At 50.8% G+C, this 21,392-nt stretch overlaps 2 protein-coding genes across 2 annotated transcripts in view; one reads left to right on the top strand and one right to left on the bottom strand.

Annotated features, from left to right (window-relative positions):
- Nucleotides 1-13,771, top strand: part of BAZ1B (bromodomain adjacent to zinc finger domain 1B) — a 67,734-nt gene extending 53,963 nt beyond the window's left edge. The window contains exons 14-20 of the mRNA XM_082600380.1: nt 4,298-4,445; nt 5,527-5,674; nt 7,490-7,602; nt 9,905-10,050; nt 11,211-11,314; nt 11,570-11,943; nt 12,450-13,771. Of these exons, the coding sequence (XP_082456506.1) occupies nt 4,298-4,445; nt 5,527-5,674; nt 7,490-7,602; nt 9,905-10,050; nt 11,211-11,314; nt 11,570-11,927 (1,017 nt within the window). The 3' untranslated portion in view covers nt 11,928-11,943; nt 12,450-13,771. The remainder of the gene's footprint in view (nt 1-4,297; nt 4,446-5,526; nt 5,675-7,489; nt 7,603-9,904; nt 10,051-11,210; nt 11,315-11,569; nt 11,944-12,449) is intronic.
- Nucleotides 13,772-17,812: 4,041 nt separating this feature from the next.
- FZD9 (frizzled class receptor 9) lies at nt 17,813-20,051 on the bottom strand. The gene has a single exon (XM_082645003.1). It carries the CDS (start codon nt 19,846-19,848, stop codon nt 18,076-18,078), a length of 1,773 nt encoding a protein of 590 aa, XP_082501129.1. The 5' UTR covers nt 19,849-20,051; the 3' UTR covers nt 17,813-18,075.
- Nucleotides 20,052-21,392: the final 1,341 nt, after the last annotated feature.

Genomic DNA, 21,392 nt, shown 5'->3' with positions numbered 1-21,392 from the left:
TGTCCAGGGAGATGTGTGGGATCTTAGCTCCCCAACCAGGGATGGAACCCAGGCCCCCTGCATTGGAAGGCGAAGTCTTAACCACTGAATCGCGAGGGAAGTCCTAGTATTCTTCTTGATGTAATCTTTCCTTGCCATTTCTTGACTCATAACATTTTTCTTCTCATTGGGAACTAGTAGCTGTAGAGTTCTCATTTAAGTTCTTTTTTAGTATTCAACCCCATAGCGAAGTAACCTCTTTTTAGCTTGTCATATGAGACGATTCTTAGATTGATTGGGGAGGAAAATATGAGCACTTTGCAGATTTAACCTTGAGGCCCAGACACATAGTACACAAATGGAAAACATGGAAGAGTTTCTTGGAAAATCAATTAGGCTGCCTACTAAGTAGTTCAGCAATGTTCTCCATTAAAATGGCATTATGCCCTGCAGTTCCCCACCGAAGGTCAGCCTTACCACAGCTCTGAAATTTTCCACTGTCCTTTGCTTTGAAGGTTTCCACTTAGCATGGGCCAGGGTTTTTTCAGTTGGCACTAGGTTGTTGCATGAGCTAATATCAGTCCCTAATCTGTGCTTCAGTTTCCTTATTTGTAAAAGTAGATTATCTCTCAAATCCCTTTTTGTAATAGTCAATTATTTCAGATATTTAATGTTTATTTCATTTTCTTGCATTAAATGGGAAAGACGTATAATTTGGCCAAATCCTGGGTTCTGTTAGGTTCTCTGTTTGCTTTGGGTGCATTTGTCCCTCATTATCTGTTTTTCCATTTTAAACGTTCTTTTATGGAAGAATATGGTCTGAAGCCTCATTATATTCTTGCCAAGATATATTGCCTTTTTACTGTTAGGTAAAGGGATTAATGGTGACTTGCACATAAGGTGGCTTCCCCTTAATTTTATTATACACACTTCTACCACTTCTAATTAGGTCCCAACTTTATTTAAATATGCTAAAGAATTGGACTTTTTCATCAGCGTAGTGTGTCCAGCTTCCCAGCAGTACTGCGAAACAGAGTATTTATTTGATGCTACCGTGTTGTATGTCAAAACTTTATCTTGCTGCTGTTCCTGTGTTTTTAAAAATTCTTCCATATGGTGGGGGGTTTTTTTGTTTTGTTTTTTTTTTTAATGTTCTGGACTGGAATTTTGTGCAGTGGGAGGATACTTAAGATGTTCTTTAAAATCTGAGTGCCTATTGTTTTCGCCCTCGAAATTAGAGGCTAGCTGGCGACGAGGCTGGTCTAGATGGATAACTCAGTGGATAAAACAGGATCTAATGTATAATGCCAGGAGCGTTGGATTGGGGGTCAGGAGACCTGGCCCTAAATTACTGTGAGACCTTGGGCAAACTTTCTTTTCACGAAAAATAATAAATGAACATTACACACATGTGCACAGACATTCATAGCAGTGTTTGTTATTCAGCATAGTCAAAAAGCAGAAACAATCCAAATTTCTGCCAACTGTTGAATGGATAAACAAAATGGATGTATTACTCAGCAGTTAAGTGGAGTGAAGTGCTGTTACATGCTGGGATGTGGATGAAGCTAGAAAGCATTATGCTCAGTAAAAGAAGCCAGTCACAAAAGGCCACATGTTATATGAAATGTCAGAATAGGTAAATCTATAAAGCAAAAGAAGATTGTGGTTGCCTAGGGCCGGGGAACTGGTGGGTTAGGGTAGGGAATGGGGAATGACAAGGTTTCTTTTTTGGGTGATGAAAGTGTTCTAAAGTTAAGATTATGTTGATAGTTGTACAACTCTGCAAATATATGAAAAGGCATTGACTGTACCCTTTACAGGGGGAACTTGTTGTCGATAGTATATAAATTATATCTCAGTAAATCTGTTTTTAAAATGAGGCTAAATAAGCTTATTCTCAAGACCTCTTCCAGTTTTTTTTAAAATATATATATAAATTAATTTTATTTATTTATTTTTGGCTGTGTTGGGTCTTCATTGCTGAGTGCGGGCTTTCTCTAGTTGCGGCGAGTGGGGGCTACTCTTCATTGTGGTACGCGGGCTTCTCACTGTGGTGGCTTCTCTTGTTGCGGAGCATGGGCTCTGGGCGCACGGGCTTCAGTAGTTGTGGCTCGTGGGCGCTAGAGCTCAGGCTCAGTAGTTCTGGCGCACGGGCTTAGTTGCTTTGAGGTGTGTGGGATCTTCCCGGACCAGGGCTTGAACCCGTGTCCCCTGCATTGGCAGGCGGATTCTTAACCCCTGTGTCACCAGGGAAGCCCCTCTTTCAGATTTTTGTTTGTTTCTTTTAATGAAGCCACATGTTCTGGGTGCTCAGATTTTATAATTTATAGGAAATAAGTAAAAAGCAGTACTGTATACTGATGATTTTTTTTTTTTTTTTTTTGCGGTATGCGGGCCTCTCACTGTTGTGGCCTCTCCCGTTGCGGAGCACAGGCTCCGGATGCGCAGGCCCAGCGGCCATGGCTCACGGGCCCAGCCGCTCCGCGGCATATGGGATCCTCCCAGACCGGGGCACGAACCCGCATCCCCTGCATCGGCAGGCGGACTCTCAACCACTGCGCCACCAGGGAGGCCCCTGATGATTTTTTTTTTTTTAATGCTTTTGTGCATCTGACTGTCCACTAGAGGACAGCAAAGCCCATTTTAACCATTCCCTGGCTAATTGAGTGTTCTCAATAACACTCTTTTAGGAACTGAACCTGAAATTCTTAAATATGTATTCCATTGAATGAAGAGATCTGCATTATTACAGTAAGAGAATCTGTGGTACCGTATGTCAGCTCTCCATTACATTAGGGGAGAAGACCTGCAAGGCACCTGTGATTGTAGATCTTACAGCCTACTGAGGAGCTCTGAAAAGGGAAGGAAGGAAATTGTATTTCAAAGGCAGATGTTGAAATATCTGCACTGCAGGTTGGAGTAAGGAATGAGTCAGTTTCCATTAGAACTTTAGCAGCCTCTTAAATAGATTTTTTCAATGTGTCTGTTACTTATCCTTGTTATTCATAAATTTATACACACAAGGCTCTCAGTGGTTCTCTGTTTCTATAGGAAAGAGAAAAGACAGCCTTTGGTCCCCTCCCTGAACTCTCACACCACAGCTTCAGAAGTAGCTCAACTGTCTTTGTCCCTTGGCAGCTCTGTTTCAAAGCCTGTGGCCTTCCAGGGATAGCGGGCCTTTCTTATAGGACGAAGACTATTACTTAAAATAGGCTTTTTGCCTAGGACAGGGCAGTGAAACCCAGCAGTGCTGTTGTCAGTTAGCTAGAGCTAGCCAGGTTGTATAATAAAAGTAGCCAGCATGGCTAACTTTAGTTCAGTCATGAATGAGTTAAGCAGTATGACCTCCACAAGATAGATGAGTGAGATAACCTAGTCTCTCAGCTTCTGGTATACTGCCGAAGCTTTATCTTGTCCAGCTCTTGTTGTATTTTCTGACTGTCTGAGAATGATGTCCCCTGTAATGGCATTTGTTTACATGGATGCTCACCTAATTGTTTAGGCTTTTTTAGTGCTTTGAAAATGTCCCCCCAAATCACCTTTTAATTAATAAAACAGCAATACAAATAAATGAATTATCCTAAAATGGCACTTTTGTTCCTCCTCAGAATGTATATTTTATAGAGGGAGGGTTGAAAATTCCTAATTACATTTTTCTCCATCCTCTTTTACTTTGCTAATTCTAAATTAATTTGCATTTTCTGATGATGAGTGGAGGCAGTGTGGATTATGCTGAGAGTAACTGCCCAGAATGAAATCAGGCCAACCCCTGGGACTTTACAAATTTCACTTAAGTTAGAAGTTGGTGATAAAGTCAAGAGAATATTTCATATCAGTACTTAATGCTTTTAAGGATTATAGAAGGCTTTATAGATACTATTTACTATTTCTAGGCCCTATAATCTGGGATTATGGTACATATTAGTGCAGAAACTGATAATCTTACTGACCAAGCTACATGACATTGTTACATACTAGCATTATTTACACAGTACAAGTGTTCCTGCTTTTAAATGATACTGAATCTTTAAGTGGATTTCACTAGAAGAGACCTGTTTCTAGTCATTTCCCCCTCCTTGAATTCTTTGTGTGACCTCTGGCAACTTTTTTCCACCCTTCCGAGCCTTGGTTTCTTCTGTAAGATAAATGGGTTAGACCAGAGGAGCTCCAGGAGGTGAATGTATCAGGATGCTCTTGTATCTTTACCTGGTTGTAGTCCTTTCTCAGTGTATACTGTCAGGATTATGTGAAAAATCCACATTTCATGTCTTTGAAGTCATTGTAGTAATGCTGGCCTGGTTTGGTCTCTGTTTAGGTCGCATCTGCTCTGGAAAAATGGAAGACAGCAATCCGTGAAGCTCAGACTTTTTCCAGAATGCATGTTCTACTTGGGATGCTTGATGCCTGTATCAAATGGGATATGTCAGCAGAAAATGCTAGATGCAAAGTTTGTCGAAAGAAAGGTATATTTAAATCAGAGTTGCTTATCTGAGTGTATTAGGCACTAGGACTTCCATTTCCAAGATCTTCTTTCCCTCAAGGATTCTGTGTGCACAACTTTTAAATGTGGTGGCGGTGGTCCACATTTTACCTTCTCCTGAAAGCCCATGAAATGCTAGTCTTTAAAGTCACGCGCTCGCAAATCACAGCAGGCCCTTTGTGCCTCAGTTTTGAGTATAAAATAAGAGCAGTTGATCTCACCAATCCTTAGATTTTCTATAGGGAACAAATTAGTTTTAACTAAAATTTTAAATCTCTCTTATTTCTGAATTTTAGTCATCCATGAAGTAAGGTGGGTGTTACCAGTAGAGGGCAGTATTTGAACGTCGTGAAGAATAGTTGGGTTTGGACCTTCTGGCATGGAATCCTACAGAGTGAAGCATTTGGACTGTTTAATGCTGAGAACTTTTAGAGCCCCATTATGTGTAAAAGGAACTAGATGGCTAAAAGCCCCCCAGTGGTTGACTTCTCAGTGGCTAAAGCTGTTTTGTGATTTACTTTACAAGGATGAAAAGACCTATGTAAAATCATTCAGTTGCTCTAAAAACTGATGTAGAATGAAGGTTGGAGAGGGGAAGTTATCATTTAAATTGGTTTGGTGTATTTTCAAATGTAGGGAAACCGAATGGTTTAGGAGAACCATATCAGATATGAGTTGAGAAGCATTTGTGTGGTCGGGGAGGAGGAGGAAGGGCAGAAAATGTAATACGTCATGGGAGATTCGTTTCTTAGTGGGAGAGGGGCAGCAAAAATCTCCTGCTACTGCTTGATTTTTTGCTATCTCCTAGTAAATGTTAACTGTCGTCTCCCAGCCCAGAGTAGATTTTGGGATATAAGTTAGAAGACCTGAACCCTAAATTACCTATAGTCTAGTTTAATGCTGCATTTCTTTTCAGAAGATGACTGCGTTTTTTTAAATGGGTTAGCAGTGTACTAGAATGTTTGTTCTTCCATTGGGTTAATTGAGGCTGAGCAGCTCTTCCTTACAGCTCACTGACTACTGCCACACTCCCTGCAGTGCTGTACAAGTTTATCTCCTTGCAGGTGAGGATGACAAGCTGATCTTGTGTGACGAGTGTAATAAAGCCTTCCACCTGTTTTGTCTGAGGCCGGCCCTCTATGAAGTACCAGATGGTGAATGGCAGTGCCCAGCCTGCCAGCCTGCCACTGCCAGGCGCAACTCCCGTGGCAGGTGAGAATTTCTTCTTTTAAAAACAAATTAATAAATAGCTGTTATACTTGAGCTTCGGTTATTCAAACTGAATGATGCTGAGGAGCTTTAAGTTCATCTTTTGTGTGCAGAGCCCCATCATTTAAGGTATTACAGTGGGGGCTCAAAGGGCTCTGATTTAATTTTAGCTTAATTGTCGACATTTCTTGTTTTCATTACCAGCCGTGTTTTATGTCTTCTTGGTCATACGTTCTTCTCAAATAACATATCCTTTGTCTTTTGCCCACTTCTTAGTTTGTGATGACTTCTGATGACTGCTAAAAATCCTGAAACTCATTATCTTCCTTACCTGTACCTACTCTTCCTTCCTTAACATGATTAGAATTTTGGTGTCAACTTGGTGTCTTCCTCTCCCCCGTCTCCATATTCATTCAACTTGCCAGATGTTAACAATTCAGTGTCTAGATGTCTTAATGAGTCAGTATCCAGATGTCTATTCCCCATGGTCCCTGCTGTCATTTGGCCCTCTCCATCTCTCATCTGGGCTCCTTCAGTGGCTTCTCAACTCTACCTCATATCTTCCTCCCTCTTATCCATCCAGCTTTTGTGGTGATACCAGAATGGTTTACTTAAGACAAAGATTTGCTTATGTCACTGTCGTGTTCAAAAACTTCGATCTTCCCCTTGCCTCTAGAATAAAGTCCAAACTCCCTAGCCTAACTTTTGAGACTCTTATTATATAATACTAGCTGATGTTTTTATGAGCCCTTGTTCCCATATTTGTGTGCTTGTTACAGGCTCTTCATTGTGCATCCTTGCCTCTTGTGCTTTCCTCCCAGCTGGGAATATTCCCTGTCCCCAGAACTCCCACCTGGCTAAACTGACCATGGCCTACCTAAAATTTCACTGCTTTTTGGAAGCATCCTTACATCCTTAGGATTAATTGTTCCTCCTCTGTGTTCCAGTTCAGCTTTCCATGTCCAAAGTTGTTTTTTGATGCATCTTGCCTTTTTGGTCAGTTTTATCCACAGCTGTCTTCCTATGAGAATGTTTCTGCCCTGAGAGTAGAGGTGGTGCTTTGTTCTTCATCCTCATCCCGGTAAGGCCAAACATAGGGCCTTGTAAAGAGGAGATGCCTAATGTTTGCTAAAGTTAATAACGTTTTCCACGTTGAAATTTGAGGTTGTAGAAGAGCAGCTTGTAGCAGTCTGGCTTGGTGTCTCTTTGAAAGGTCAGAGCTGTTTGATCCTGACCCTGCCTAACAGCATTACTCGGTTATTTCTCACTCCATTCCAGCTACACTTAGAGAGATGAGGCTGCTGCTCTGAAATGGTGAGGCTTTGGACCAGCTGTTCTGAGCTGGGATTACCAGTGCTTTGATGTTATGGTCATCTGCAAGCTGTTTGAGCTCCTGGAAGGGGGCCATCAAGGTGGAGTAACACCTGTCTGGGCTGTTTATCCTTTCAGCCCACCCCAGCACTGGGGACAACTTTTCATACCTGAAATGTTACATTATCTGGCTGTTTTTGTGAGACAGAAGGAACAGAGTTTTGTTTTGCATGTTGAGGGGTGGGGTTGCATTTTGGTCTTGTTTTTTGCTGCCATTAGTATCGTAGCCAGAGGGTTTGGGGCCTGATAGAGGAGACACTCTGTTAAAGCTTAGGTTTTCATTCTGCTTCCTGTGTCCTGGCCTAGATTCAGGTTCCCTCCCCTTAGCATGAAATCTGTCTAGTCTGTGAAGAGGGAAAAGTTGCCGCAATTTATGTGGGACTTTACCTCTCTTAGGACCCCTTTGGCCTAGATCCGTGTTCTCTACGAGTGTCTTTCTCCCCACAGGAATTATACGGAAGAGTCTGCCTCTGAGGACAGCGAAGATGATGAGAGCAATGAAGAGGAAGAAGAGGAGGAGGAGGAGGAGGAGGAAGATTACGAGGTGGCTGGTTTGCGACGTAAGCGTTCAGTTTGCTTTCATGGTTAACCTCACAGTCTTGTAAGCTGAGTTGGAAAGACTGGGTTGGCGGTAGATAACCCAACAAGGCCATCATGCCGTCTTCTTTTTTTCACAAGTTGTGGTGGAGGGGCGACTGCTGCCATGTTTTAAATGGGTTTTCAAGATGCCAGTTAACTACCTTCCTAGTAAGAGGTTGGGTGGCTTGGTCTCAGAACATCAAACTATGGCAGATCCACTTGGTCCAAGATTTCATGGAATTCAAGCCCCCAGGTCTGTTTATGACGGGTCTGCTGGTTCTGAGCCCCTCAGTGTGAGGATGGGGTAAAGAGGGTCTAGGCCCATTGCTGCCTCTTGCAGTTCTTTTGGCCTCTGGTGCAGTGTGGCTTTTAAAGAAGTTGTTTTTTTCTGTGGTTACAGTGGTTCTTCTCTTCCCTGTAGTGTGCAGGGCTGTAGATTTGCTAGTTGAAAAGGGAAGACTTTTTTCCATGGTTTAGGCATAGTTGTTAGGAAGGTTCAGATCTGTTTCTCTCTAGATATCAGTAGGGGGAAAAGGCCTCATCACGTAAGCTCACCTTGTTGACTCAGTCTCTCATATTCTTTTTTCTTGAGGCTTTGAGAGTTGTGTCATTTTTGTTAAACCTTAAGTCCTGCAGTCGAGCCTTTTAACAGGCTTCCTTTTTGCAAAATATACCCTTCTTTGTAGGTTAATACAAACACAAGATTTTGATGAGCTTTTCAAGAGAGGTACGGTTCCCAAGATCATAACTCCCTGGACAGTCGTACTTGGTGTAAGGAGCGAGAGGATGTGTGGCACTCCTGGTCCTTACTGTACTGGTGCTGTCAAAACCTGAGGGCTTTGGGCTTGCACCCCTGCTGCCGTCTTCCCCGATCCTGCAGGGTTTTAATTTGGGACACCTACACTTCTCTCATTCCTCTAGGGCTCCTTTTGTTTGTTCCCAAGGCATGATTTTTCAGGTATCTGGGTAAGGAGACAAGTAGTCCATTAACCCTGCATTACAGAGAGACCACGGAGTACTGCCAGAGTCGTGATTTGGATGCATGGTTGTCTGGGAACAGATTCTAAATATAGCAATGGACTGATTTTGTTTATTTTCCAAGTAATGGTTGCTTTCCACTTTCAAGTTATTCCTCTCTTTCCAGGGAATTGTTCCCTCTCCAGGTTTCTAGGGCCTTGTCTACCAAAAGGATCCAGGAAGTGTTTGGAACTTCAGAGCTTCTTGTCTACTCTGCCTTGTAGGCCACCAACAATGTGGTTCCCTAGTGCAACTCGAGGCCCTGGGCCGGTGGCTGTTCCCTGCATCCATCATCTCATCCTTGGCATCAGCTCCTTACCCTCTCTTCCTCACCTAGTCTTACAACTTAGAGAACCTAAAATAGTCAGTGAGGGGTCATCATAGTCTGGAAGTAGAATATAAAACATTGTTTATTGATTCTCTGTATCATTACCCCTATCTCTGTCCAAATTGCCCCTCCCCATTTTCCAGGGGAAAATTTGCTTAGTGGAGCAGCCTTGAGCTAATCCTGATGGAGCGTTGTTTCCTGAAGATGTATTGAGAAATGTTGGTTTGTCTGACATTGAGCGCCTGTTGTAAACCTGAGAAACAGGCAGCTTCGGGTGCGTTTGTAGTTTTTATTCTCTCTTGGGGGATCCCGGGCAGGGCTCTTGTGGAAGTGGCCGGGCCTACTGTCTATGGTTTTTAGAAATCGCAGAAAGCAGGACTGGGCTAGCCTTAAACTGTATTTAATGAGGCAGACTTCACATAAGTACTTCACATAAGTATCAGCTTTTCTCTGAAAAGACTGTGGTGGTGAGTATAGGATAACTCTGGGAATTATGAAACAGGATCTGTTCCACACTCAGATTCCATCTTACATGTAAATACGTGCATTCTCAGGCTGAGCTTGGGCTGAAGGAATTCCCAGGCAGACCCATCAGCAAGTGGCTTTTTCTCCTGAGTGAGTCAGTTTACAGTTGATTCCTTCCAGGCCCTCATTCCTGAGAGTAACTGAACAGGGTGGGGACAGAGTAGACATACTAAAGGAACTACTGGCCTTCTGAAGAGACTCTTAAAAGGTCTTTGGCAGTTGCTGAGAAGTATCCATTCTTCCATCTGCTACTGCTGCCCTTAAAGTGTCCTGTGAGGTCGGCAGGAGACGGATAGCAAGAGCACCTCCTAACCAAAGGAAGCCATTGCTTTGCTTGTCCAGAGTATCACCCCTTCCATGGGCATGCTCCCTTCATCCTCAGGTCTGCTCTGAATGTATATTTTTTATTTCAGTGAGACCTCGAAAGACTGTCCGGGGCAAGCAGGGTGTCATCCCCCCTGCAGCAAGGCCAGGCCGACGACCAGGTAAGAAGCCGCATCCTACCAGGAGGTCTCGGCCGAAGGCGCCACCTGTAGACGAGGCTGAGGTTGATGAGCTGGTAAGAATTATTTATCATCTGCCCTCTAGCGTTTCTGTCTCGTATCCCCCTCTCCAGCATTAGGAATTCGGCAGGCAACAGGTGGGAGCCTCCCCTCTGCTCCCTCCTCCCTGACTTTGGAGACTGATGAGGCAGATGGATGGGCCTGTAGGCAAATGCAGGAGCAGGCCCTCCGGGAACAGCTATGCCCGGCATTCCCCTGCTGCAGCCTGCAAACATCTCCTCTAGTTAACAGGCAGCCTGCGACTTGTTAAGGATTTTAAAATAGTATCCATGTGTCTCCCATGGCTCAGAGGGGCTGGGTCTCCGTTGTGGGAATGTCAGCAATGTTGGAGCCTCGCTTACTCTTGGGTCTTTTGCCGACAATTGTCATGGGAGGGACATTACCCTCCCCTCTCCTCATCCAATGTAATTTTAGTGGTTTTACTTTAGGTTTCACTTGAAGTTTAAAGAACAGAAAGAGGCTCTTGAAAATTTGCTTCTTTTGACAGATTAAATTGGAGTTGGAGGTGGGCTGGAGGCATAAAGCAAGCCGTTAGGGTGCTCAAAGGGCATTGCAGGCACTTCCTGTGTGCCTGGCCCTAACCCCTTCAACTCTGTGCCCCTACTGCTGTGAGTCAGGGCCTGTTCCTGCCACCGGGAAGGGAGGCACGCCCCTTTCTCTTTAGCCACTTAGCTGCTGCAGGCCTGCAGGGGAGAGCCCAGGAAAGGAATTGTACCTCTTGCTTTTCTTCCCTCTGACACCCCACCCCCACAAAATTGGCTGTGGGTGGTCCCCATAACCCACCTGGCTTTCTGCAGTTGCTTGTTTAAACTCATCCGCAGTGTGACCGTAATCCCAGGTCCATCTGCTCTCAGAGGGCTAGCGTCCTGGTGACAGTGGCCCTCTCTAGCTGGCCCCTGGCAGGACTGCTGTAATACAGCAACTGCTGCATGTCCTCCACTGCTTTGCTCACCGTCCACCAGGGAGGAGGCAGGTGGGCTAGTGCCCCCTGCTGAGAGCACTCCCTGCATGCAAGTCAGATGATTTTGACCGCCTCTGCTCCAAGAAGGTGATTGACCTTTTTCTTTTCTGTGTTAAGCAGATATATGCGTTTCCTGCCCTGTCCACTCTTCTTTTCTCAGACCTGTAATAACATGTCGTCTTTCTTTGGCGCCAGGTACTTCAGACCAAGCGGAGCTCCCGGAGGCAAAGCCTGGAATTGCAGAAGTGTGAAGAGATCCTCCACAAGATTGTGAAGTACCGCTTCAGTTGGCCCTTCAGGTGAGCTCCGTGGCCGCAGGCACAGGGGAGTAGGGCCAACCTTGCAGCTGAACCCCGAGGACACATCTCAGTGGCAGGGAAATGAGCTTCCAGACTAGCAGAGCCCGCTCTGAGTGCAAGCGAACACAGTTGCTCTGCCTGCCAGTGGGCTGGTCTCAGCAGGGTGGGCCTTCTGGGGCTGGTGGTTTGATAACAAGGTTTCTGTCCATTGGATTCAGTGCTGCGCTCATCTCCCCACTTGGTTCTTCTCCACAGGGAGCCCGTGACCAGAGATGAGGCTGAGGACTACTATGACGTGATCACCCACCCTATGGACTTCCAGACAATGCAGAACAAATGTTCCTGTGGGAGCTACCGCTCTGTGCAGGAGTTTCTTACTGACATGAAGCAAGTGTTTACCAACGCTGAGCTTTACAACTGCCGAGGCAGCCATGTTCTAAACTGCATGGTGAAGACAGAACAGTGTCTGATGGCTCTGTTGCATAAACATCTTCCTGGCCACCCATATGTCCGTAGGAAACGTAAGAAGTTTCCCGACCGGCTTGCTGAAGATGAAGGGGACAGTGAGCCAGAGCCCGTTGGACAGTCCAGGGGACGAAGACAGAAGAAGTAGAGAGGCAGGGGCCCTGGTAAGGGAGCTGAGGTTGGGGGAATTGAGGGAGAGAGCGAGGGAGGGGGGAGGGAGGCGAGAGAAGAAGCTGGAGAAGAACGTGGAAGGGAGGAGGTCACGGGGAGCCCAGGAATGCCTGTCATCCGAGCTTGTGCCGTGTCTCCAAAACTCTCCATGGGCCTTAATCAAGCAGAGCACTTTGGAGAGCCTAATACTGGGTTGGTGGTCTTTGCCCAGAAATACTGTGGGGATAGATGGCCTTAACCCCCCTTTCCGAGAGTTTCCAGGAAGAGTCCCAGGGTATGGCTTTTCTTGTGAACCCAATTCCTTTTCTTTCTTCTTTCCTAAGGTCCCTCCCACTTTGGCCACCACAACAGTGCCAAGCCCTTTGGTCTCCAGGGGAGGGATTACTGAATTACGTAGAAGGATGAAGGGTAATCAGGCCAACTGGGTTTTTTAATCTATATTTATACACAGTCTTGTTTCTTTAAGCCTGTGCTCTGTCTTTCCCTCCCTCCCTCTCAGGTGATGGTATCAGTGAGTGCCATACAGAATTCTGTGTTCACCAGCATCATGAAACAGTTGTGGTCTGTTGAGTTGATCTTGGCAGAGTAAAGGGATACGTCCTGTAGCCATTCCTGAGCACCCCTCCCCTTCCTTGTGACAGCTCTCTCCCCAGTCCCGCCCCACCTCGCCCCCTGAAAAATAACCCTAAGGCACTTCACTCAGAGACTGGAGCCCTGCTTGTAACCATGCATATAACCTTTACTTTGATGGGTCTGGCCAGAGGGGTGTTGGAGCCCAGCCCACCCACATACCAGACAAGCTCTTAGGGGAGCAGAAGAAAAGCAGGAAGAATTTAAATGTTTAATTTTTTTTAAATTGACTTTTCTAGTTATTAAAAGTTGCTTGTTTCAGCAGTGATATTGTATAAAGAACATCTTGTAAAAATATTTCTGTCATCTTGCTTTGGCACATGTACAGTACAGTTTATATGATAACGTGTTTGCTTTACTTTGCCCAGTCTCCTCCCTTGGCCCATCGTCTGTCCTTTAGAGAAGTTGGGTTGGGGCTCATCAGGGCCAGCAGTGGGGACCTGGACATGGACAGTCCCTCTGCCTGCCCTGATGGCTGTTTCCGCCGCCTCTGTGTGCAGTGCCCCTGCTGTGCTGTTCTGGCCTCAGACTCAGGCTCCCCGAGAACCTGAATCTCTCAGTGCTCAGTGCCGGGGTGGGGGGCGGAGGGCAGGAGGAGGGGCTCCGCGGCCCCTTCCCACAGTGAGTCTAGCACTACTAGCTATGTTTAGGCAGAACTTTGTAGTCTTCTTTCCCTTTTATGGCAGATTTTGATAAAAATGCAAAACAGGGTTTAATTTCCTTTTCTGTCAGCTTTGAATTTGGAAAAATGGGAGCACCTAAGCTCTTCTGTACCTATTTAAAGTAAGGGAAAAGAAGTCCACCAAGGGGATTGCAGCTCACAGAACCTGAGAATAAAGCCTCTTAAAGTGAAACTTCAAGGTGTGATCCTGTCCCCTGGCCTCCTTGCCTCCTTGGGGTTTGCTCCAGGGGCTGCTGGATAGGTTTACCATCCTGGCTCCCCCAGGCTTGGAGTTAGCACTGACGTTACAATTTCACAATCCCAGCCGCGGACACCTGCCCTGCCTCTTACCCTAGAGCCAGTCTGTTCTTGTTAACAGTGAGAATTCTGTGTTCCCACTTCAGTGACACCTGAGTTTTGTTGTTTTTCAAGTTGTCTTTAAGGAGGAAGGGCCCCGTTAAAGGGTAAACTTGTAATAAATTGGAATTTCAAATAAACATTATGTACTTGTGTTTATAAAGAAGAAACAATTCTGGTGAATTTTTCTTTGTGCTCTTGGAGGGTGGTGCAGTCCGGAGCGAGCGCCGTTTTCTCATGGACTCTTGGAGCCTGTTTTTCTGGAGAGGACCTCCTCTGACTTAGTCTTTTTAACCACAGGTCAGATCCATCTACTGCATTTGTTTGCTTCCAGGAGAGAGCTCTGGTGCCCTGGGTAATCGAAGCCGTGACCTTCAAGCCTCTCCTGGCCTTGTCTTTGTCTCAACACCCACCCCCCTCCCCCCCATTCCATTTGAAACTTCTAAGAACTAGGAGAAAGTATTTTTTAAGGCTTCGCTGTGGGAACTTGTGTAGTCCTTCAGGACTTAATTTTGGGGGAAACTCGACATTTTCAAAGAAAATATAAAACATACACAAAAAGAGTGTAAATAGAACAAATTCCCACCTACTCAGCTTCAACATTTCTACTACATAGCCAACCTTGTTTTATTCATGCCTTCATTTATATTTTATGCTGGGAGTTTTTATAAAGTCAGAGTGGCTAATTTGAGTAGATCACTGCTGGCTGGCAACCTGCCTGTGGAGTTCCAGGATTTTGTAGGGCCACTGCACGATCCCATTCACTGAGAAGCGAAACTGCCAGTTCCTGACCAGCTGCACCAGGGATGGCATAAGGTAAAATAGGAAGAAATCTGAGGAGAAACCTAAGTCCTGGGTGCGGGTTCTGCCACTGACTCCCTTTGTGGCCTTGGTGAGCGTGGGCTTTGAGCCAGGCCTGCGCCAAGCACTCGGGGATTTTCAGTCCCGCAGGGGAGGAAATGGTTTGCCCCAAGGTCGAATTGAATTTGACCAGCCCTCAAAGCTCTGGAGGAGGGAGCTATGTAACCTCCAGGCATTTTCCTCACAGGCACAGTTGGACTTGGGGCTCCCAGCCCACCCACACCTGTGAAGTTCTATTCCTGGAGTGGGTTTCTTAGGCTACACCAGGCCAGCGCCTGTGGGGTCCTGTCACCTCACCTAGGCTCTGTATCCTGGTCCTATTCAGCCATCCTAGCCCATTCCTCCCTATCACAAGAAACCTAACTTGGGCTGACTACTGCAAATGGAGACGAGAAAACTTTTTTCCTGAGGACGGGTCTGGATTACTAATGCTGGTAACCAACAGAGACCAACCCCTCTAACTGCCTACTCTTCTTTCTCCTCAAACCCTGTCCCTGGGGAGGGGGCACAGTCAAGGGTGGCAGTCAGCTGGTGACTGATTCCAAAGCGGCTACTCAGGGGCGGTGCCGCTTCCACTAGGGAACCAGGTCTCCCACTTGCCCGAGAGCCAGGGTCCCCTCCGCAGGGTACCGAGCGAGACACTTAGACCAGGTAAAGGGAGAAGGCTGCTCCTCTGTTACGCCCCGCCCAGGGCTCCCAGGCCTTTTCACACGGGGACTGTCCTGGAGCTTCCTCCTTCAGGGTAGGATGAGCAGAGAGTGAGGGCAGCTACTGACTGCCCCCTGCTGGGGGGGGCAGTCTCTCCTCAATCTGACCTCAGTCAAGATCACCCCTGCTGACTCCAGTGAACTTTGAGTTGTTTCCCTGGAACTGATACTGACTGAGGTCAGGGCTCAGAAGTTCCTTTAAGAACAAGCACAGGCTCGGCCCTCAGACAGGCTCAGCTGGCGTGGACACATGCACAGACGTGCTGCTCTAAGGGGCCCTGTGCTGGGCTACTAGGCCCCTGAGGGAAGGGGCGGGGGCTGGGGGCACAGAGCGCACAGGCCGGCAGGTGTTGGCTTCTGAGGTGTTTCTATTGGGTTTTGGAATCTCCTTTTTGGGGGTGGGGGGAGGTCCCACTGTGGGACCGGTTTCTCTGGACAAAACCGCCCTAGGTTTTATAACACTCACCCTGTCCATCTCACCCCATGCCCCGATGGACTCCATGGTGTGAAGTCACAAGCTCTGGAGGCCACAGTCTCCCTGGCTGTGTGAACTTGAGCCAACTGAGCCCTTCAGACACTTCCCTTGTCTGCACAACGGGGAGAGGAGGATCAGATGGAGGACTTCTGTAAAAGGTCTTTAATAATGTTTCCTTCCTCCTTTTCCTCTAGGGTCTGGGACTCTTCCATAATGTTGTCCAGCGCTGAGAAGCCTTAGCTGGCAAGGCCTGCCCACCCTCCCTCCCTCCCAGGTCCTGGCCTATGTGAACCATCTCAGCCTCAAAGCAGAGCCCCCTTGGGGCCTGTCCTGATTGCACGCCCCCCCCCACCCCGCCATCCCAGTTGTCCTGGAAGCCAGTCTTGTTTCCGCTGAGTGGGACGCAGCCAGGTGCCCACTGACTGGCAGGACCTGGGTGAACTGGTGCCGCCCCTGATGCCTACCCTCCCCGCCACCCTTGGCCCCTCCACATCACTTGCCTCTCTCCTCCCGTTTCCAGAATCCTCTCCTTTGCCTCCGGCTGCCCCTGCCCTAGTGCAGGCCCTCAGCAGTTTCAGGTCGGCTCCCCGCAAACCTGGCCTGTTAAGCCTGGCTCGGTGCAGCCGCTCCCCCTCCCACTCCCTGGGTCCCTGTCATCTTCATTAAGCTCATTCTGTTTCTCAGTCAGGGACCCTCCCCCGGCGAGTTGCCACATGTTAGGGTCACTTGGTTTCACTGGTCAGAGAAGGCATGAGGACTTAGCCTGTGTCTATGAGAAGGGAAGGATTTAGATTGGGGGGGTGGGGGGCGCATTCCACCTGCCAGCTGCAGAGGGGTGAGGGCTGCGAAATTCCCTTAGGGGTCAGTACTGTTCCTTGTGAGGGACAGCTCTCTCCCCACTCACCTCCTGAGGGAGCTGACGCCACCTGTTTGATCTCCATTTGGTTTCTTTCTTGTTCCTGTGAGATTGGTGGTTGGTGCAGGGTAAAGGGCTCTGGCTGGAGAGGTGCTGGGTTTGGGGGCTCAGCCCTACTGTGATATGAGGCAGTTGACCTTGGGCCGCCCCTTGGCTGGCAGTGGGGCTGGACCCTGGGGCCTCCTGACAGTGACGCTGAACGTGTCATGCGCCCAGGGACAGGAACCAAGACCCTCCCCTGGCTGGAGTCACAGAGGCCAAAGCAGAGGCTAAGATAGGACGCTGAGGTCTGACTCCACGCTGACAGGGTCTCTGGGATGGCCACACACGGAGGTGGCGCAGGTCCCGGCAGCCCCAGGGCCTCCCCGGCACACAGGCGCAGTACCTTTTCCTATCCCGGCACACGAATGTGGGAGCTGCCTCAGGGGAGCCATGTGCACGCCCCAGCACCTGCCCCGTTTCTCACTGCTGTGCTCACAACTCAAACCTTTCCGCAGCCCTTTAGGAGCTAGGGACCCAGTCCCCACTATCTTCAAGGGCTGTCTCTATGCCTGTGTCTGCCACCAAGATGCCCATATAACAGTCCAGCCCCATCTCCACCCAGAGGGACGAGAGGGTAGGGTGCCCTGACTAGGGCCGCAAGGAGTGAAGTGGCCACATCACATCAGCAATCTTCAAAGGCAGTGAGGACAGTCAGCTGGGCCTCGGCCCTCAGGCCCCAGGGAGGGGACAGCAGGATGGGCCAGAAAGACTGGGAACAGATCCTGAGCCTCTGAGGAAAACTCTGAGGTAGGCTGATGCCCTCATTTTTTTATACAAAATGAGGAAAGCAGAGTCTTACCCACAGGCCCCAAACAGGCTAGACTCCCCTGGGCCAGAGGGGGACAGTGTCATCCCAGGGGATTCCCTGAGTATCCCAGCAGGCATCCCAGTCTCACTTTGGGAAGCAGGAACCCAGGGCCAAAAGGAGCAAAGAGGAGAATCTGGGACTCCTGCAAAACACAGCTGTTTCACAGCAGGATGTCCTCCCCATTGATGGAGAGCCAGAAAACGGGGTCAGGGGATGAGCCCAGAACCCACCCCCAGCTCTGCTCACATGGGAGTCTCCTGCAGGGCCCTCACCCTCCTACCTTCTCCCTCTTCAGTCCAGAGAAGACTCAGCGGTGCCACACGGGGGTTTATTCTAGTCACAGCTTCCAGAGAAACTCAACAATAAATTACATCATTAAATAAACTCTGCTGGACCACACCCCCTTCTACCCCTCCTCCTCTCCACATGCCCCCACCCCCAGGGCCCTGCGGGGGACTCAGCCAGGCCCACCCCCTTGCACTAGGCAACAGGGGAGTGAGCCTCACTGGGTCCTGACAAGTGAGGGTTGAACGAGAGTCTCCCCGCCCTGGTCCTCGGCCCCTCGCACTCACTTGCCTGATCTTGACAGCTGGGCAGCTGCTAGTCAGCTGTCTCCTCCGGAGGGGGGCTAGGAGGGGGCAACAGCCTCCCCACGCAGGCCTGTGTCCCTAGAGGTGTGTGGGGTTCTCCAGAGAAGGATCCGTCTTAGTCATGTGCAAGACCACGGTGGGGGCCTTATAGTGGCAGTGGGTGCCACGGCCATAGCCCCCGGGGGCCCGGCAGGTCTTTGCCCGCGCCCGGCCAGCTGCCATCTTGCGGTGGCACAGGCTCTGCCAGGTCTGGAAAGTCTTAGAGCTCCACACCCAGACGCCGCTGGTGATGCCCACCACCAGCGACATGAAGATTTTGAGCATAAAGACAGCCACGGTGGGCACTGAGCCCCCTTGCAGCGAGCAGTCCCTCCAGCCGCCGGGCGTGGTGGCTGCCGAGCAGGGCTGCTCTGTGGCCCGCAAGCGCCAGAAGTCCATGTTGAGGCGTTCATAGACGTAGCACACAATGACGCAGGTGGCGGGCACAGTGTAGAGGATGGAGAAGACCCCAATCTTGACCATGAGCTTCTCCAGCTTCTCCGTGTTGGTGCCCCCTGTCTTCATGATCTTGCGGATGTGGAAGAGGGCCACAAAGCCGGTCAGGAGGAAGCTCGTGCCCAGCACCAGGTAGCAGGAGAGGGGTACCAGCACGAAGCCCGTGAGTGCCCCCGCATCCATGCTGGCCACGTAACAGAGCCCGGTCAGCTCATCCCCTGCCACCTTGCGCAGAGTCAGGATAACGATGGTCTTGAGAGCCGGCAGCCCCCAGGCCGCCATGTGGAAGTAGCTTCCGTGGGCCTCGATGGCCTCGTGGCCCCACTTCTTGCCGGCCGCCAGGAACCAGGTGAGGGTCAGCACCACCCACCACAGCGAGCTGGCCATGCCAAAGTAGTAGAGCAGCAGGAAGACGAGGGTGCAGCCCGTGTTCTCCAGCCCCTCCTGGATCACGTAGAGCGCACCTGCCTCCTGGTCGCAAGCCACACTCTGGGCCCCAGCCACAGCCCGGATGAGGAAGGCTAGCGAGTAGACGTTGTAGCACATGGAAAGGAAGATGATGGGGCGCTCCGGGTACTGGAAGCGGTGAGGTTCCAGCAAGAAGGTGAGCACGGTGAAGGCGGTGGAGAAGAAGCACAGCGCCGACCACACGGCCATCCAGACGAGCGCGAAGTCCTTGTCGCGCCGCGACCAGAACACCTCGACGCCCGGCCCGCAGCGCGGCGCGCACGAGCGGCTCTTCTCCACGTACTGGAACTTCTCGGGGTTCTCGCAGGTGCCGCCGGCGGCGCCTAGGACGGCGTCGCCGGGGGGCCGCGCGGGCCGCGGCGCCACGGGCAGCATGCCCAGGCCCTTGTGGGGCTCGGCGGGGCCGGCCGTGGCGTTCTCGGGCGCCTCCATGCAGAGCGCGTGCGGGTCGTTGCGCGTGGGCAGCCGGGCGCAGTCCAGCGAGTCCGGCCAGCCGAAGTTGAACTGCTCCATGATGGGCGCGCAGCGCAGGCGCGCCTGCTCGCACATGGGCCGGCAGGCGGGGATGGGCGTCGAGACCTGGTCGGTGCACATGGGCGCGTAGAGCGAGCACAGGAAGAAGCGCAGGTGGCTGTGGCAGCCGTACTGCACGAGAGGCGCGAACTCGGCCAGCTCGGCGGCCGCCTCGCCCTGCGACGTGTGGCCCAGCAGGTTGGGCATGCGGGTCAGGTTGTAGCCGATGCCGCGGCACATGGGGATCTCCACCGCCTGGCACGGCGCCGGCCCGCGTCCGCGCTCCGGGTCGAAGCGGCCGATCTCCAGCGCCGCGCCGCCCGCCGCCAGCAGCTGCCACAGCAGCAGCGCCCGGCGGAGCGGCGGCACGGCCATCCCGGGCGGCCCCGGCCGAGGGCGGGAGGGCGGCCTCGCCTCACTCTGGCCGCGCCGTCCGGCGCCCCCGTGCCCGCCCGCCACGTCGCGGGGCGCGGGCCATAGCCGAGCTGGCCGAGTGTGTCAGGGCGCGGCCGGGTACCCTGGGCAGAGCGCGGGGAAGCCGCCGGAGGGAAAGGAGACGCCGAGCCGCCGAACCGCCGCCACTCGAACGGCCGCCGAGCCAGAGCGTGCCCCGCCTCCCGGGGCCGCGGCTACAAACCTCGGGGCGGGGCGCCGGGCGGACGCGCCCAGAGGCGTGCCCTCAGCGCGCCGGGCACGCCCCCAGCCGGGCTTTAAAGGCGCCGCGTCTCGCAGCTGCGCGGGGAGGCACCAACCCGGCCGCGGTCTGGCGGGGCGGGGTGTACAAGCGACCTCATCTGCCCGCTCACACTCGGTTCTTCCCTTTCTGAGTGGGTTGCTGCCCAACCTCTCCCCGCGACAAGACAGTCAGCCGGAGGATTTCCCTGCCACCGTACCGCGTCACCTCTTTTTACCCCAGGCGGGACGATTTCTAAGGCTTTTACGCGTGGGACGCCTCGACCGTGTACTCTGGGACAGTTCAAGTGCAGCCTCTGCCTCTTCACTAGTTGTATGTGGCTTTGGGCTCTTCGCTCTGTTTCCTTTTCTGTAAAACCGGCAGATAATCCTGTAGAAATGAACAATTCATTTGTTGCTCACGTGCTACTTACCCGTCACACTGCGCACTTGACCTCACTGTCTCTCTCCGCAGTCCAGGAATGGTACCTTCTCCCCTTCCCAGGTGGGCCTCGGGGGAGGTGTCACCCTATCCGCGGGAGGTTCTGCTGTCTAGGGTGTCCCTTGATGCCTCGGGACCGCTTGAAAACTGCTTCGCACAGAGCTGGAGGACCCCGCCTCCCTCTGCCCCCTCCCCTCCTGTCCTCTGCGCTCCCTTGGTACAGGTTTTCCCCTGGGAATTCCTCTCGGCCCAGAAAGCCTGCCGCTCACTGCCTGAACCACGTCCACCTCCCCCTTCCCGCCCCCGCCAGGCCCCCCAGACAGCAGAGCAGGGGACCGCGTACAGTGGCACCCGTGAAATATTTTAGTTCACCTCACAGCCTCCTCACCTAAGCCAGATAGCTGTCAGGAAGATAACCAGCTTACTCACTCTGCTTCCACGGGCAGCAGCGAAACCGTGGGGAGCGGGGAGGACTGTCCTTCCCTTTGTACAGATGGAACGAATCAAGGCAGTCCTAGGGATATGACTCGGCCTCGTGGTGACCGGTGACAATAACCGGTGACCGCAGTCTGAGACTGCGACCCCTGAGCTGCCGACACCACCCCACTCGTCCACCCTCAGGTTGGGAAGGTGTTTCTGAGAGGCTGGGGTTGCCCGGGGCCGCCTGGAGCCCCAAAGCCCCTCAGCCCTCCTGCCTCTGCCCAGCCAGGTTCCCACCATGGTTCCCGGGTTTGTGGGTGAAACCCGAGTGCCATCCAGCAGGCCACCTAAAGGGCCCTGCTCTGGTCTGAAGCTCCCTGAGACA

Source organism: Mesoplodon mirus, assembly GCF_964341445.2.
Source record: "Mesoplodon mirus genome assembly, chromosome: 15".
Lineage (NCBI taxonomy): Eukaryota > Metazoa > Chordata > Mammalia > Artiodactyla > Ziphiidae > Mesoplodon > Mesoplodon mirus.
The sequence above is the reverse complement of the archived record's forward strand: the minus strand, read 5'-3'. Positions and strand labels throughout refer to the sequence as shown.

Bases quoted from the DNA above. Each gene is read 5' to 3' on its own strand.
- FZD9 (XM_082645003.1), bottom strand. From the start codon at position 19,848: ATGGCCGTGCCGCCGCTCCGCCGGGCGCTGCTGCTGTGGCAGCTGCTG.